The sequence below is a fragment of the Ammospiza caudacuta genome, chromosome 4, assembly GCF_027887145.1.
Source record: "Ammospiza caudacuta isolate bAmmCau1 chromosome 4, bAmmCau1.pri, whole genome shotgun sequence".
Classification (NCBI taxonomy): Eukaryota; Metazoa; Chordata; class Aves; order Passeriformes; family Passerellidae; genus Ammospiza; species Ammospiza caudacuta.
In genome coordinates this window covers 3,599,444-3,615,137 of record NC_080596.1, presented here as the reverse complement: position 1 = coordinate 3,615,137, position 15,694 = coordinate 3,599,444, and the positions used below count along the sequence as shown (strand labels likewise).

General features: G+C 36.8%; 1 protein-coding gene across 3 annotated transcripts in view; it reads left to right on the top strand.

Annotated features, from left to right (window-relative positions):
* KLHL2 (kelch like family member 2) overlaps window positions 1-15,694 on the top strand; it is a 54,124-nt gene that overhangs the window by 699 nt on the left and 37,731 nt on the right. For 2 of the 3 annotated variants that reach the window (XR_009274649.1, XM_058803452.1), the window contains exons 2-4: window positions 2,406-2,531; window positions 6,668-6,774; window positions 11,314-11,435. Coding sequence is in view for 2 of the 3 variants with exons in the window: in XM_058803452.1 (XP_058659435.1) it covers window positions 2,406-2,531; window positions 6,668-6,774; window positions 11,314-11,435 (355 nt within the window). In the remaining variant the exon portion in view is untranslated. The remainder of the gene's footprint in view (window positions 1-2,405; window positions 2,532-6,667; window positions 6,775-11,313; window positions 11,436-15,694) is intronic. The other variant, XM_058803453.1, reaches the window with a different exon arrangement.

Sequence of the window (15,694 nt, the reverse complement as noted above, 5' to 3'; positions counted from 1 at the left end):
TATGTGGTCCCAAATTACTCCTTGTTTGACTCAGCAGTCGTGCTTATCTCACTCCCGGTTTTCTGGTTATTTAGTTAAGCATCTTTTTTAGTGGCAGTGCCCAGGCGATGCATTCCAGGCAACCATGTCCAGCTGCACCTCAGCTGGCCTCCTCAGTCCTTTCACGGGCTCCGGTTCCGTGCTACTTCATCCTATGCCTTCGGTAGGTAGATTTCAGGCGTGATGTGCGTGAGGTTCTTGAGAACAAACTGAAAGAAACCAGTTGCAGACAGCTCTGGCCCTGTGGGTGAAATGGTAAGAGAGACCTCAGTACTTCAGGCAGAGTGGCGCTTACCAAAACAGAAGGCGTATGACTGATGGTTTTGTAGGGTTCATTACCTTAAAACAAAGTCCCCCTTTGTGACAAACAAATGAAACTTCAGCAAATTAATTTCTGCTTCAAGTGAACTCCTCCATCTAATCCAGGTTGCTTGGCAGCTCTTTACGGACAACTTGATCACTTTTGTTTTCGTTGCATAGCTGTATTTGGTGTGTACACAGCCTGTATATATATGCAGATAAATAGATATCAGTATCTGATGCATTGCTTTGGGATGTTGCAATGAAAGTGTTCTATCTTGAACTTGATAGGTCAGTGGTATAATTAAAAGCTGGGTCTCTTGGTTATAGGTCTTTGGTGTTTTGAATGTTTTCTGCAGTCATTGATTTCTGTCTATAATTTTTTGGAATTCTGATCACAACATATGTCACGTAATGTAGAAAAGTAACCTTCAGTCTAAAGGAGTTTGCTAGATAGAAAGTATTTTTCTTTTACCTCTATGAACTAGCATATTTATGTGCTGAATAGCATGTAACTTGTTTGGGGTTTTTTTTGATTGATGCAGAATTTCTGTCATTTGTCCTTTTTCAGTAATGGATTGTATAATTTTCAAATTTGAACACGAAACTTTTAATTCGTATCAGTTTTGTGGTACACTGTAGCAAGTTGGTTGTAGTCAGAGTTCTGTGGATGGACGTTACTTGGTTAATTTTATGGAAACTTTTTACATTCCTTTGTTGCTTGATGCAATTTTGTACTGCTTTGCTCCAGAATTTTGTAGCCAGTGTTGGGATAATGAAAAACAGAGCCAGTTACTTGGCTTTGCACAATTGTAGTGCATAGAACTTAGAGTTCTAGGTTAAAATCTTAAATTATTGTTGGCTTTTTCTTTTAAATTCATTAGACATGCCAAATTAAAAAGTTTCAGGTATAGTAGAGGAGAGGTTGCAATTATGTGAGTCACTGAATATTCTCAGTTTGACTGTGCTTACCTAACGCTGGTAAGGCTGAATTTTCACTTGCAGTCAGATTGTTGATATTCCAGGGTTTGTGGCCCACCAAATGACTTCTCAGTGCCTTTGCTTATTTCCAGTTTAGAGGTTGAGGAATACAGTTGCAGTACTGTAGAATAAAGCATCACTGATGCTAAGCATTTTCTAAGTGCTACAGCAACACGGTTTGCTTTGTAAGAACAACGTTGTGACTGTAAACAGGAAACTCATTGATTTGGTTTGGCATGAGAAGTCTGCTTGCTGTTTGGACACTCCAAGTGACTGAGGAGTGTAGATCATGATTTTTCTACAGGAGTTAGTGTCTGTAGAACTTGGGTATGTCTTACAGAAAGAATTAATTTTAGCTAGAGGTCATGATTTTTCACACTGCCTAGTTCTTCTCTTGTTATTTGGAATGGGGTTTTGAGAGTAAAAATTAAAAGGCTGGTCACTTATGTGCATTATGGTTTTCAAAACATTGAGTGAATCTACAAAAGTACACAATTTTTCTGTCGCCCACTTCTTGTGCTGTGGCTGGGGAAAGCATGGATACTTGCAGTAGTCGTTGTGTGCTCTTCCTGTCAGAGGAGAACCAGGAGCTGTGTGAAACAGTAACTGAGGTCCTGGTAGAAGGGCAGAGAGGAGCTCTTACCTGACAGGCAGTGAAGGCAGTAAGAGACTGGGGTGATGGTTGCTGCATTCTGCCATTGATCTGTAGGGCACTAGGTGAAAAGTGCCCAAAACTCTGATTCTGCCCTCACTTCACAGCTTATTGGAAGTATTCTAGACTATTTCTCCACTAAATAAAATAATATTCACAAAACCAGAAAACATCCTCATGTTTTCTTTAATATATAGTTAGCCTCTGACAATGTCACTACTATTAGTCACCAACTTACTGCTTCCACTTCCATGGGAATTCTACCTACTCCCCTACACCCTTGGTAATAGGGAAACTAAAATTGCTTGGAGTAAAGGAGAAATTTCAAGTGCAAATCTTCTTCTCCCCGAGACGAAGGTGGCCGAAGTAAGAAGCAACAGCACTGGAGATTAGACAGAAGTATTAAGTTTATTTTTTTCCTCTTTCTTTCCAGATGTACCAAACTTTGCCATCAGAAGCCCTTGGATCTGAAAGATGATAACACCGAAATTCACTGTCCTATTACAGTAAATCCATGGCACATGAAGAAAGCTTTTAAAGTTATGAATGAATTAAGAAGGTATGACTTCACTGTATACACCTGCCTGGAGTCCAAAGTTCATTTTTGCTTTCATTTGCATTCGTTAAGTTAATAATAATAGTTTTTTTATTAAGAACATGGAATTTCAGAAGTGTAGCTGAGGAGAAGGATTAAATATACAATGAAGTGATAACTGAATGATAGCCATGTGATGATAACTGTAACGTATGCAGTATGTTTGTGCACTTCATAAGTTGGTCAAAACTAGTTTTGTGAGACTTGAAAAATACTTACAGATTGTACTTAAGGAGTTACAGCTACTCATCTTCTCTTGTATGTATTTCATCTGTGACAAAAAGTGACTCTGGTTGAGCCTTCGGCTCTCTGTGTGCCCGTTGTTGATTTTTGTGGTAGGCTGTGAACCAGAAAAATATTAAAATTTTCTAGTCTGGAGACATAGGTCACCGTATAAACCACCTGACTGCACATTTTCTTAGTTATCTTTTGCTTGTGCCCTGGGAGAAATTGATGAACTCCCAAATCAAATATTGAAAGTAACTTTTCTCAATAAAGTTTTGTAAGACTTTGAGGGATAATACCATCAGTTTCAGTGAAACTGGGAGGCTGATGCTGATGATGTTCTTAGCATCCATATTGATTTATGTTTTACATATGAGTAGGTGAAGTGGTGTTGAAAACTGTGACAGCTGGTAATTAGAGCTCACAACTGAGCTCTGGAAATCAGGACTCACATCTATCAGTGATAGTAATTTAGTGCTACAACTTACAGCAACAATGGAGAAATTAAATAAATAAAAATACTTCTCTAGCAGAGACAGTAATGGAGGCTGTGAAAATCCTGTAGTTCTTTGTTATTTCCTATATAAAATTAAAAATTGGAGAGGCTTCACCAGAAAGAAACACAGCAACTGATACCCTTTAAAAGTATGCCTCTGCCTTTGGCTTTTGCTGTTCCGTATAGATAAATCTTTAAAAGTGTGTGCTGGATAGACTGGCACTTGTTGCTTCACCTAATTATGCCCTTGGCTTTTTCAAGTGTCCCAGTAACCAGATGCAGTGTCTCAAGGAGTGTAACAGAGCCTGGCTAGAGCCAGTAGCAATGACTTCCTAAGGATGAGCAAGAGTTTACATGGAGGAAGTTCCCCAGAATTAATCTTAACAATAGTTTTGGAAGTTAGAAACCTTACCTGCATTTTGCTTTGTTTTAAGTAAAAGATTCACAGTCTTCCAGCAGAGTGCATTTTTGAAGCCCATGGATTATTTTCAGAATATACTTTAGTTTCCATGGTTACCTAAATTCAAATTGCTGTAGAAGCAATTTGAGCAATTTTGCCTTGCATGTATAAATACTTAAAGTTTGAACAGGAGCTCTGCCATATAACCTCAACCAGTTGCCATTTAATAAGGTATACCAACAATATTTACAATTTAAGCTGAATACAGCTTTTAAGATGGTAAGTGGTAATTAAATAAAATTATAAACGTTTCTAGTTGCATTCATTTGTTTGAAATAATAAACAGAAAATCTTAAAAATGTTTCAGGCTTCATTGCTCTAAGCAAAGATCTAATATTAATCCAGTAAATTTTTTTTTATTTAGATTCAACTTTAAAAATATAGTGAATCTTAGTGCTTTTCATTAATGTAGCACAATACCCGAGTATACCTCGGGTATTTGCCCAAGGTATACTCTCCAGGAAGTGAATAGCTACTGAAAAAATAATTTGCTTAAGCATCTAAATACATTTGGTTTTGAATGCTTAAGTCTCTGTGCTTATGTTAAATTTTTGGCTGCTGTCAGGTTGTCTGGCTCTAGTAGCTTGTTAATGAGTTTTTATGTGCCTTCAAATTTTGACAAATTTTAGCAATTTTGTCCTTTGTATTTTTTGTCATTTCATTGCTCAGCATCACCTCAACACTGAATAGAAAGCTCATTAGGAAAACTAATTAGTTCTTGACATGTGACAAAATTACACTCTGATGCCTATCTTTTCACTTTATTATAATTTGCTTTTATCACAAAGGAATTTGATGTTACCTATATTTATCAAAATTCTCGTTCTTACAAACAAGACTTTACCAAAACCTTTTGAAGATGGGGGTAATGAAAACTTTCTCTGTATGAACCAGTGAAGAATAGCCCGCAAGCTGGTAAACAGTTGCTCAGTTATTCTTAAATGCATACTTGCTTAACCCCCTTTTTATCATTTTCCATACCCTGATGGTTTATCTCCCACAATTCTGTTCATTCAGTCACTCTATATAAGCAAATTGGTACAATACCACTTCAGAACACAGCCTTTTCTAAAATAAATTGATGGGCCCTCATGAAATGAAGGTGCTGAGTTGCTGTGGAAGCCACAAGATGCTTGCAGCAGAGTCCATGATTAAGTTTTTAAGCTCCTTTCTGCAGTAGTTTCTCTAGCTTGTCAGCTCTGTAGTAGCTCAGAGCATATTCATTCGCCTGGTGCAGTTCCAGACTAGAGGTGTTACTCTGTCTGTGTATGTGCAATGTAATTAGTAACCCTAGTTGTGCATTGATGTAATCTGTTGCTTCTGGCTTCATTGTTACCTTTAGTATTTCTGTGCAACTAAGTATAAAACTTTTTGTTCCTGTTGTCAGGTTAGGTGCAGGTGTCTGATAAAGCTGGGTATCTGATGCCCTTTTATGTGTAGCTTTCTGTTTCCATTTTTTTATAATAAATGTAATGGTTGTTTCAAGATCCTCTGAATTGTGTGTTTTGTCTGGTACAGTCATTACATTGTACATATTGTTTGATGATAACTATATTGCAAGCTAAATTTATGAGATTTACATAGTTGCTGTAGGTATTAGGAGTTGAAAGCAGAAAGATAATTGCCAGGATTGCAATATGGCCCCAAAGTTTACTTGTGGCCACCAAAAGTTTTGGTGAGTGACCTCTGCAAAGCCACCTTACTAGAGTCTGGGCTCATAAATTTGGATAATTGCAGAACTGAGAGATGACAGAGTTTTCTTTTGGACTGAGGTGAATATCTGAGCAGTTTGGCTGAGAGCTCTAGTTCTGCCCAAGCAAAATGCAGCTGCTCACCTGACTTTGCTACAACTCAGTGTGGTAGTTGCAAACTATCTAAAAATCTTCATTATGTATTCGGGAAGGGTAAAAAATTATCTTTTTGATGGGACTGAGAATAGAAATCACTAGATTGGTGTACAGCTCTAGGAATCCCTAAGGAATTCCACCCCTAAGGAATATGTTCTGTTAAGTCATGCTTTTCCCTCTTCCCTCTGTTGCTATGGGTCTGAGTTTTGTGGATTCCATACTACCTTCACAGGGACAGTGCTAGCATGAACAGGAAAGAAGAGGTGACTGTAACCCTTAGTTAGAAGCTGTGAAGTGCAGCCTTTGTGTTGTGGTGTGTTTTTCTTTTTTTTTCCCCCTCTCCTTTTTCAGTCTAGAAAATTGGATTATAAGGGTTTAAGTGGAAGAGGTATAGCCAATAGCTGTAAACTGTGTTAGAAACACCTGTGTTTCTAATGGTTATAAATGAGATGTTACTTTATTGCAACTGAACAGGGAGGAAATATGTTACAGTCACAAAGGACAAGAATACAAATGCATATATGAAGATACAAAGTCAAGATACGAAGTTAACCATAATAAATTCTAAATTGTTCAGACTGGAAAAAATAATTGCTATTGTGTGCATGGGCTGAATATGAAAAATGCTTGGAAAACAGTGAATATAGAGAAGATTGAGTAGTGGATTTGTACAATTAAGTAGGCATAAGTTTCCAATGTAATGTAATACAGGCACCTCAGTTGAAATTTGGATTCTTTGTTGTCTGTAAAGCCTTGTTTCTTATGTAATTTTTTTTTAGTGCTTGTATATATTAAATTCTGTTTTTTCTATCATAGTTGTTCAAAGGGGCCCAGACTTCCAGAGAGAATGTTTATAAATTGGGCTGATACAAATTATGGTTATTCAATGCAGAAAACTTCTGTGCAATGAATCACAATTCAGTTGTGTAACACATTTAAAAACAATGCTTCATCAACATTGTCTGCCTGCCTCTTTTGATGGCATGGGAAAAGAAATTGTGTATGATATAATATATACTTTTCTGTTGTAGTTCACTTATGTGAAATTGCCTTCTCTGATATTTCTAAATAGTCAAAACTTGCTGTGTGATGTGACGATAGTAGCTGAAGACATGGAAATTGCAGCGCATAGAGTTGTGTTAGCCGCCTGCAGCCCCTACTTCCATGCCATGTTTACAGGTACCAAATGTTTCAATACTTACTATGTTGCAATCCAGTCTAACTGTATAAAGAATAAATTTTCATGACTTTTGCTTTTTAGGATCTAATCTGATTTTTAGATAAGCCAATAGGAACATTTGGGATTCTTAATGATTTTTTTTTTGCGGTCTAAGGACATACTGTCAACGTAGCCTTTGTTAGCATGATGAATGCTTTAAAAAGTCTCCTTAATTAAAAAACAAATTAGATGTTAAGTAAGCCAGTGATAGTCAAGTTGTTATACCCTTTAAGCCTCTAGTAATCTCACTTGTCCAAAAGAAGGTTAAAATAATTTTCATGTGAATTTTGGAGTAAATTATGTCCTTTAAAAACTAGTGCTTCTACATTCTTCAGCCCATGAGCGCTCTAGGCTCTTAGTAGATATGAAATTTCTGTGGCTTTGGCAGCCTGTAGCTGGAGTGCATGTTTCAGTATTTTTAGGGTAATTCTCCATGACATATGTACTCTGCATCATTGCCAGTACTTTTCTGTACAGGCTTGATTCGACTTCTGCTCACTCCATGCTGGCCAAGTTACTGCTTTACTGCTAGAGCGGGAATGCTGAAGGCTTGCAAGGCTAAGATAGGTTCAGGTTCATAGGAGCCTCCAGCTGAAATTCCTGTGCTGTGGGCTTAATTCCATCATGGTTACAAATCACATTGAAATAATGTGAAATTCCATGCCAAAGTAAGAATGCTACTAAATGCATGTTAAAATTACCTTCTGAGGTTTTGTCTGTTCATCCTGAAATCTTGTGCCAGCTTTGTAGTTAATGTCAACTGTCTGAAATGAAAAGACTTCTCTGTAATCCATTGCTTCTGACCACCAGCTCAGATGGAGGTAGAAATGTGACTCTTGGCCTGCCCATATGCAAACAGATTGGTGTTTTAATAATTTTAATTGTTTGCAACAAGATGGATGAAATTTGAAATTCTCTTGTGTTCTAGTGAAGCAGCTGAGCATTCTTGATTTTATAGGCAAATATTTTGACATATTCAAGGCCAGAAGTGGAGTAACTTCTACAAGAATGCTTTAAAATTGCTTGTAAAATTAAATATCTCTTCCTCAAGCAGTTCTTTAAGTTTGCATTTGTGGTTGAGGCAAACATTGTGGGTGACTGATAAATTCTTTCTTCATTTTTACTGCTGTCTATAAAATTAGAATAAAAAAGGCTGCTTCTACAGTTCCTTTTTATCACCTTAGTAGCAGAGAAATGCAAGCCTCTTATGTTAGTTCTGTATTAAAGACTAGCTGTTGTTGACTATCACATTGCAAATACTCTTTGCTCAGCATATAGCTTTTTATTATATCTTCTGTGATTAAGACGTTTCTGCTTGCCCTGACTGCCCTTTCTGTGAAGAAGTTTATTACCCATTCAGAGTGCCAGTGCAGCAGTGTCTGTGGCTGCTCTCCAGATGGAATTACTAAAATCTTCCCTTTTAAGATTTTTAACTTGTTTTATGTTTTCAAATGTAGGCTTTCTTTAGCCCCAGTGGTGCAGGAGGTGGGAGCACTCACTTGAGTAATGGGTGTGAAGTGTTTAACTAATATATCTGTGGTGAGGTTTGTGTAGTTGGTGAACCAAATAGGTGGGAGCTTAAATAGAATTCAGCTGTGGCTTTAAGAGTTATCAGCAGATTTTTTACTAGGCTTATATGTTGCTTACAGCATGGCCCAGCTGTGGTGTTGGTGCATTTCAGCCATTCCCCACACAAAAATTCTTGAATTTCATTGTGATTGTTCTCTCCATGAAGCCTGGAATCCACACTTCCTAGGTGGATTTTTATTCTCATTCAGTAATCTGCAAGTTCAAATAAGCAAATTTGATCCCTTAACCAGCCACAACCAAAGGGAGAAGTATCTTCTATCCAGAATAAAACACTGACTGAAAAGACAGTGGTAAAAATTGCACTCTTATCTTTAGGGTTACTTCTTGAATAGAAATTAGAAGCTTATATTTAAACATGTGTTTGCAGGTTGATTCCATCATTCTCTGAGTCATTAAATATTACTGCAGTGCAGGCTGGGATATGGCATTAACTGGGTTCAAACTCTCTGCCTGTTAGTTTTTTTTTTTTCCTTTTCCTCATTTGTACCTGTAATGGTAGCCCTAATAATTATCAGGAAAGAAAAATTTACTGTCTTTTAAAGTTACAAAATGTAGTAAGTTAGTAACAATTATCCCATGAGGAGATGGGGAAGAGAGTCCCTGCTATTTAATCTATGTTAATAGGAATACTTCTTTTGTCTTATACAGTGGAATTATTTAGAAATATAATTTAAATCTACTTAAATGTTTAGAGGAATTGAATATAAAGCATCAGAGAAGGGACTCTTCAGTGGCTATAGGGGCTGACTTCAGATAAGGGTGGCGATGGCAGTTATCCTTAGGGATTTACCTGCTCTCTTCACTTCCATTCTCCGTTTCTAAAATTCTTGGGTAAAAAAAAATAAAAAAGAAGAAAAAGGCCTTCTTTGCATTACTTTGTGAGGAACCATGTAAGCTTTTTAGATAGCCCCTTTGTATCTTTGTAGCCCCTTAGTATCTTCAACTCAGCTGTTGCTTTGCTGCTGCTGCTTGGGAGGTTGGATCAGCTCAGTGCTTTCTTTCAGTTCATGATATTCTTTCCTGTCACTAAGAACTCTGTGGAGTCATGGTGGTGCTGCTTCCCAGTCATAAACTGAGTTCTTCAGCAGGTTGAATTCTAGACTGAGCCTGCCTGCTGAGTGCATCTCTGGTTTCCTCTATATGATCTAGCAAACAGGTATGGGTTGATCTAGAATTGTAGTAGGATTGCACATGTGGTTCACATGAAAGTTGGAAGCAAGTATTTTTGGGATTATTTTGGTTGGATGTTTTTTTGTTGTTGTTGATTGGATGTGGGGGGTTTTGGTTTGGTTTGGTTTTCTTTTTCTTGTTCAGGGTTTTTTATTTTTATATTCTGGGCCTGGTTTTTAAATAGAGAAGGTGCCTATCCATGACTCTAAAAGCCTTGACACAAAATCTGAAAACAAATCTAATGTGCTTGCAGAATATCAAAATCTGCTCTCCCACACACACAATTTTCCCAGAGGACCACCTCCACAGCAGCTTGCATAATAAATAAGTTGCAGCTTACATGCTCTGAAGATCAATAGGTTTAATCTGTGTCAAACTAGAAGCAGGAACTTGGAATACAGGGCCCTGCAGGGTTCTGCAGTCATCCTTCAGATATGTAGGGGAATGTTTCAGAAGTGCAGGTGAAAGGAGATAGTTCTGTGGGAGCTGGATTTTGCTGGTTTTTATGTCTTTTGAACTTCCTGCCACTTAAAGTGTTGATTTGCAATGCCATTCTTTACTCTTCAGCTCAAAAAAAGGTATGGTACCATGAATAGTGGTGACAGATTTGTCAGTGATGAGCTCTTTGCTGAAAGCACTGGGTAAAATGCATTGTTTGACACTAACCCTGGAGACCAGAAGGTAACAAGCAATGAAAATGTGTATGACTTCATAAAAAAAAATCAGCCATGGTTAGCATGTTTTTGTTCACTTCTCCATCCTATCTGCTTTTCTTGTTGAATACATTAAATTTATTATATCACCAATACCCTTATCTCTAGATGTCTATGCCCAAGGGAAAGAAATTATATCCTATATAGAAGAATAAGAAACTCATATATTCAGAGATTGGGATATACTCTTCCAAAGTGAAATTTTATATATCTTCCAACATCACTTTTGTAGTTCATGTTTTGTTTCTCAGTGAAAGTCAGTGCAAGAAGGTTTAAAGATCTGAGATTACCTGATCTGGAAGTCATATAGAAGATTATAGTCATTACTTCAAAATATATATTTGGATCATTATTTCAGCCATAAAGAAAATATTGCACTTTGAGAAACATCATATTTTAGAAGGTGGAAGATATTTTGCAGGCCTTTCTATGAAGATGGGTTGTGGCATATGGCCAACATGTCAGCCTCCACAAAATGAGATCCAACAAGTTTTCCCTTGCTTACCATTTTATCTTAGCTTGAGCTGTTAAATTGGAGCTGCAAAAGAGGTGAAATCACCAAGGGAATAATAAGTAGGCAAGGAAAGAAATATGTATGTTAATTCTTCTGTGGGGATATAACTTTTCTTATTTAAATAAATTTACTCTGGACTGTGTTTGGTATGCTCCTTCAGTTAAGAAGTTAATAAAGCTAGAGTATTTTAATATCTTGCTTTCCCAGCAAAATGTTTTTGTATGCATTTGAAGTGTCATATTTAGGTCTGATAACAATATTTTCCTGATACTTTACACTGGAAAAAATAGGTCAACTGCCCTAAAAGTATTAACCCAGGTAGCATTTGCATGATGACAACAAAACCTTCCTTCCTCATTGGAGGAAGGAAGGAAAGGAAGAAATTAAATGATTAGTGTTGAAGTTTTTCTACTATCACAACTGTTCATACACAAAATTTCTGTTGCTGTTAAACTTCTACATTCATGCTGTATTTCTATCTTATTTACTTGATTAATAAACTGTGTTTGTAGGTGAGATGAGTGAAAGCCGAGCAAAAAAAGTTCGAATAAAGGAAGTTGATGGCTGGACTCTAAGGATGCTTATTGATTATATTTACACTGCTGAAATTCAAGTTACAGAAGAAAATGTGCAGGTAAGAGCGAGAATATTTTCTGCAACAAATGAGATGCAATGTGCAGAGTCATTTATTTTGTCATTGTAGTTCAACTCCAACATGGGAAATCTCATCTGTAAACTGGAATATTTTCAGACCTAGTGCTTACATAGTAAGTAGTCATGCTGTTTAAATTCTGGCTCAAATTCAAAGACAATTCAAGTAAATTAAGAATTAGTTGACTTTAGTGGTCTTTGCAACCAAACTTTATGTAATGCAATAAAATAGATGGTCTACTCTGCCTAAAATTAATGCTGTCAGCCACCTCTGTACCACCTCTTCTCTAATATTTAAGTGAAATTTACATAAGCAAAGTAGATTTATTCCTTAATGTGAAACCGTGTTTTCCAATTAAGCTGTCCTGTTTATTTTTTTCACTGTTAGCCTGCACAATAAAGTACTTTTCCCTGTTCAATCTCTGTAACTTGCTAGTGACCAGCTGTGCAGAAATGTTTAGCTACTGATTTTTTTTTAAATTAAATCAGCTTATATCTATCATGAAGGTTTTGTCCATCCCACACAGAGGTAATAAGTTTTTCCAATTGGCTGTACCTGAAGAAATTAGAAAAAAACAAATACTAGCTTAGAAAACATAGCCTCCTGCATTTAATATTTTCTAAATGGAGGTGGACTTAAGATGGACAGAGTAGATTTTCCTTCCAGTATCTTTTGAGATTTTTTCTAGACATTTAATAAGTTTAAAACTAGTTGCATAAGGGATGATATATTTAATTCTCATGTTTTCCTTGTACTGCTATGCTCTTCTTTCTATTCTTGCCCAATGCCAAATAACTGGTTATTAGCAGTTATTTTGCTGCTTTAGCAGAGTGAAAAACCATGTTTCTGTGTTTGTCATTGAAAACTTCTGTTGCAATTATGTATTCTGAAATTAATTGCTTTTACTGGACATTAGGCTGAAATTAATAGCAATTATATTGGCTGCTGAATCCAGTGGGGACACTGCTTGTTTTAGCCATGCTTGACTGAATACTTCCTGAAATGAGAAATGCTGCCAACAAAATATCTTGCTACTAAGACTTCCATATCTTAGGTCATAAGTCGTTTAATTCTGCAAGACTAATTTCTTGTCTTTCTTAATGACTTGTTTCTTAAGAATCTTCCTTTTTAAGGAATTGTTCTGGCCTGATGATGAATGTACACAGTGAAAAAAAAGGGCTGAAATTCTGTTGTATTTTACCAATCTGGTGGTTGCCCAAATCTCTGCTGTGGAAGACCTTGAGCAAATCCAGAGCTGTCAGAGATTCCCTAACAAACCTTTTGCTGCTTGATCATTCTGGCCTTTCATCCTTAAAGCAGAATATTCTGTCTTGCTGACAGAGCTTGATGGCCCTAATCTTGTACATTTGATTCATAATATTGGAGGAGACAACAGGTGTGCTACTGTATTTTTGCTGTAGGTGCTGTCTAGGAGGAGGCATTATCACCTGTCCTTGGCAATGCTTGACTCTTCCATGTTAATAGAAGGAAGGAAAAGCATTACATTTCTTCCTCATACAGAAGTCTTTGTAGGCCAGAAATCCATGGGTTTAACGCTTATGAGTGTGATCGGGCTTTAATTTTCATGGCTTCATGTTATCTGTCTAAAGATAGATATCTGATGATGCTGGGGATGTTAGTATAAATAATATGGCTTGGTGAGTGATATTACAAGTTTGTGGTTGCTTGAGTACTGAGAAGAAAGTCAGACTTTTAAGTGGGGTTTTGATTTTTTTCCAATATAGTTACACTTTATTGTTGATGGTGAATACACTTGTAATATGACTGTATTGTATGTAAACTTACTCTGTCACTTTCATCCTTTTTACATTATTATTACTAGATATGTAGAGTTTATTTGCATTACAGCAGAAATAAACGCTGTGGATAAAAATAAACATGCTGATGCAAATTCTTTTCCTTATGCTTGAAAGCCAAGATGGGGAAATTGTTGCTGTGACTTTCTGAAAACCTAGAAACCTAGTGCAGATTGTCAGGCCTTAGTTAAAAATGTGTTCTCTCCATAAGCGTGTTGCATGCTATTGAGATTAATTCTAGCTCTCAATTTCTTGTCTATATGACCTAGAATACATTGTGAAATTTTGGTAGTTAGGAATCTATTTTGTAGGAATACAGAAGTGTGAAAACCTAAGATGCAATTTTATGTTTGGATTAATGTGTTGAACTGGAGCATCAGCTTCTAGTTAGCTCCTTATGATTCTTATTCTGATACCCTTGATGGGATTTCAAGTGTATTATTCCATCTCTCCAGGTTATACATAGTAAAAATAGGTATTGAATTAATTTCTAATACGTGATACAATGTTTGAAGAGGGTGTGCAAGCTTCATGTTTAAGTAATGTAGAATTGCTAAGTAGCTCTTGGTACTAAAATAGCTGCATTGTATATTTATGAAAACTAATTATGAAGGAATACATAATCATAGCCCAGCTCATTGGCCTTTCTCAAGGGGCAGGTTAACTCTGAGCTTCTTTCCTTAGTATCTTACTTGATCTAGATGTGGACAGGAGAGTGCTTCCTGACTGTGCCTTTGCAGCTTGTCGGTGAGAGCTGTTCATTTTTCCTCCCCGCTGTCCTGTTCTAACTTATGTATGTTTTTGAGCAGGTGTGGAGTAGACAAATAAGGTGTAAGTCTGTGATTGAGGAGAAAACCGCATTCATTTACCCGTAAACTGTCAGCACGGGAGGCCCTCATCACTGGCTGTTATCGCTACATTAGTTAAACACAAAAGAACATTTGTTCTTTTCTTCAGTTCTTGGTTCAATAGGTTCCCCCCAGCCTGCAACAATGAGACAGCTGGTATATGAATGTGTACATTCTTTTAGTGTTTGTCCTTCATTTGGAACAAGTTATTTTATAATTCATCTCTAGTGGCACTAACTTTGCATAATGCCATACCAGTGTTTCTGCTGTATTTACATATCAAGTCATATTTTTCTGCATTCTTAACTCTTTGCTTTTCCCTTTTTTTTTTTTTAAGGAATGAAATTAAATGTCAGACTTAGTGCAATATCTCATTCTTCATATTTTAAGAAGAGAATATCCGAGTTAATGTTTTCAGAAGGCAAATCAACTTTTTTCCATATCAATTTTTTTTGATATCCATATAGGTATTAACTACATGCAGTGCACAATGTGGGAGAGTTGGTTACTATAAGGAGCTCATGCGTGAGTAACTCTCCCACACTATGTGAATGCACTGCATCCCCCTTTTAGTCAGCTGTGCACCTCGGGCCTCTCCTGAGCACAAATATATTGGAGGAGAAATTCCTGCAGTTGTTGGTGGGCTGTGGATTTGTTATGGGCTTTAGAGGCCAGCCTGATACAGGCTGAGTAGGATGTGATTTGAATAAACACAAGTTAGGTGATTTGGTTCCTTTCGATTCCCTGCTACAGGTCTCTGTTCCTTTAATTGTGCTTATACAACTATTTGCTGGACTGTTTTATAAAGCAGATCACTGAACTCAAAAAAACATGTGACAGCATAACACTCTGTGTCTCCACTTCCACCCCACATGGGTTTTTGGGGGACTTTTGGGTTATCCTTAACGTGGATCACAGCCCTGTCAGTTGTTTTCACCCAATTGGTGAAAGCAAGAATCCCAAATGGGATTACTGTATTAAAGTGTAGGAACAGACACCAGTGTTGGAAGTAGATGTTTCTCTGCAGCCTGGGTCAAGCATTACAGGTAGTTTCACTTTGCTGCTACTGCTGTCTTGCTTTTGGACAAGGTGAGTGCATGAGAGATAGAAGACAAAATCACAATAGAATTGTATTTTTACAATTGTATAACTCTATCCTGGTGTATTTTTTCCTTTTAAAATTTTTGTTAGGTACAACAAACATGAAGTCCAGAATCTTTAATGGGGTCATACAAGAAGTATAATTTTTTCTTCTGATTTTTTGAAATTATTCAAGGACAATGTTTGCATAGTAATAAGCATGTTATGAACACTAATATGTATGCATTTTTTCTTTGTAACTCTTACTGTTCACGCAGATTGCCATAAAAAGTACAACAGAGATGCTTCTATTTGTATGGTGTCATTGGGTGTGGGCATAAGAGTTGACAGCAGATTTGATTCAAGATGCTGTCAAAACAAGGTCCAAAAAAGCAGCTGATTTCCCCAAGAAATCCTCAAAAAAGAAGATCCTAATGTTGTCCCAGCTATTTACTAAGGTAGACATTCTACACTACCATGTTTGGTAATATGGGCT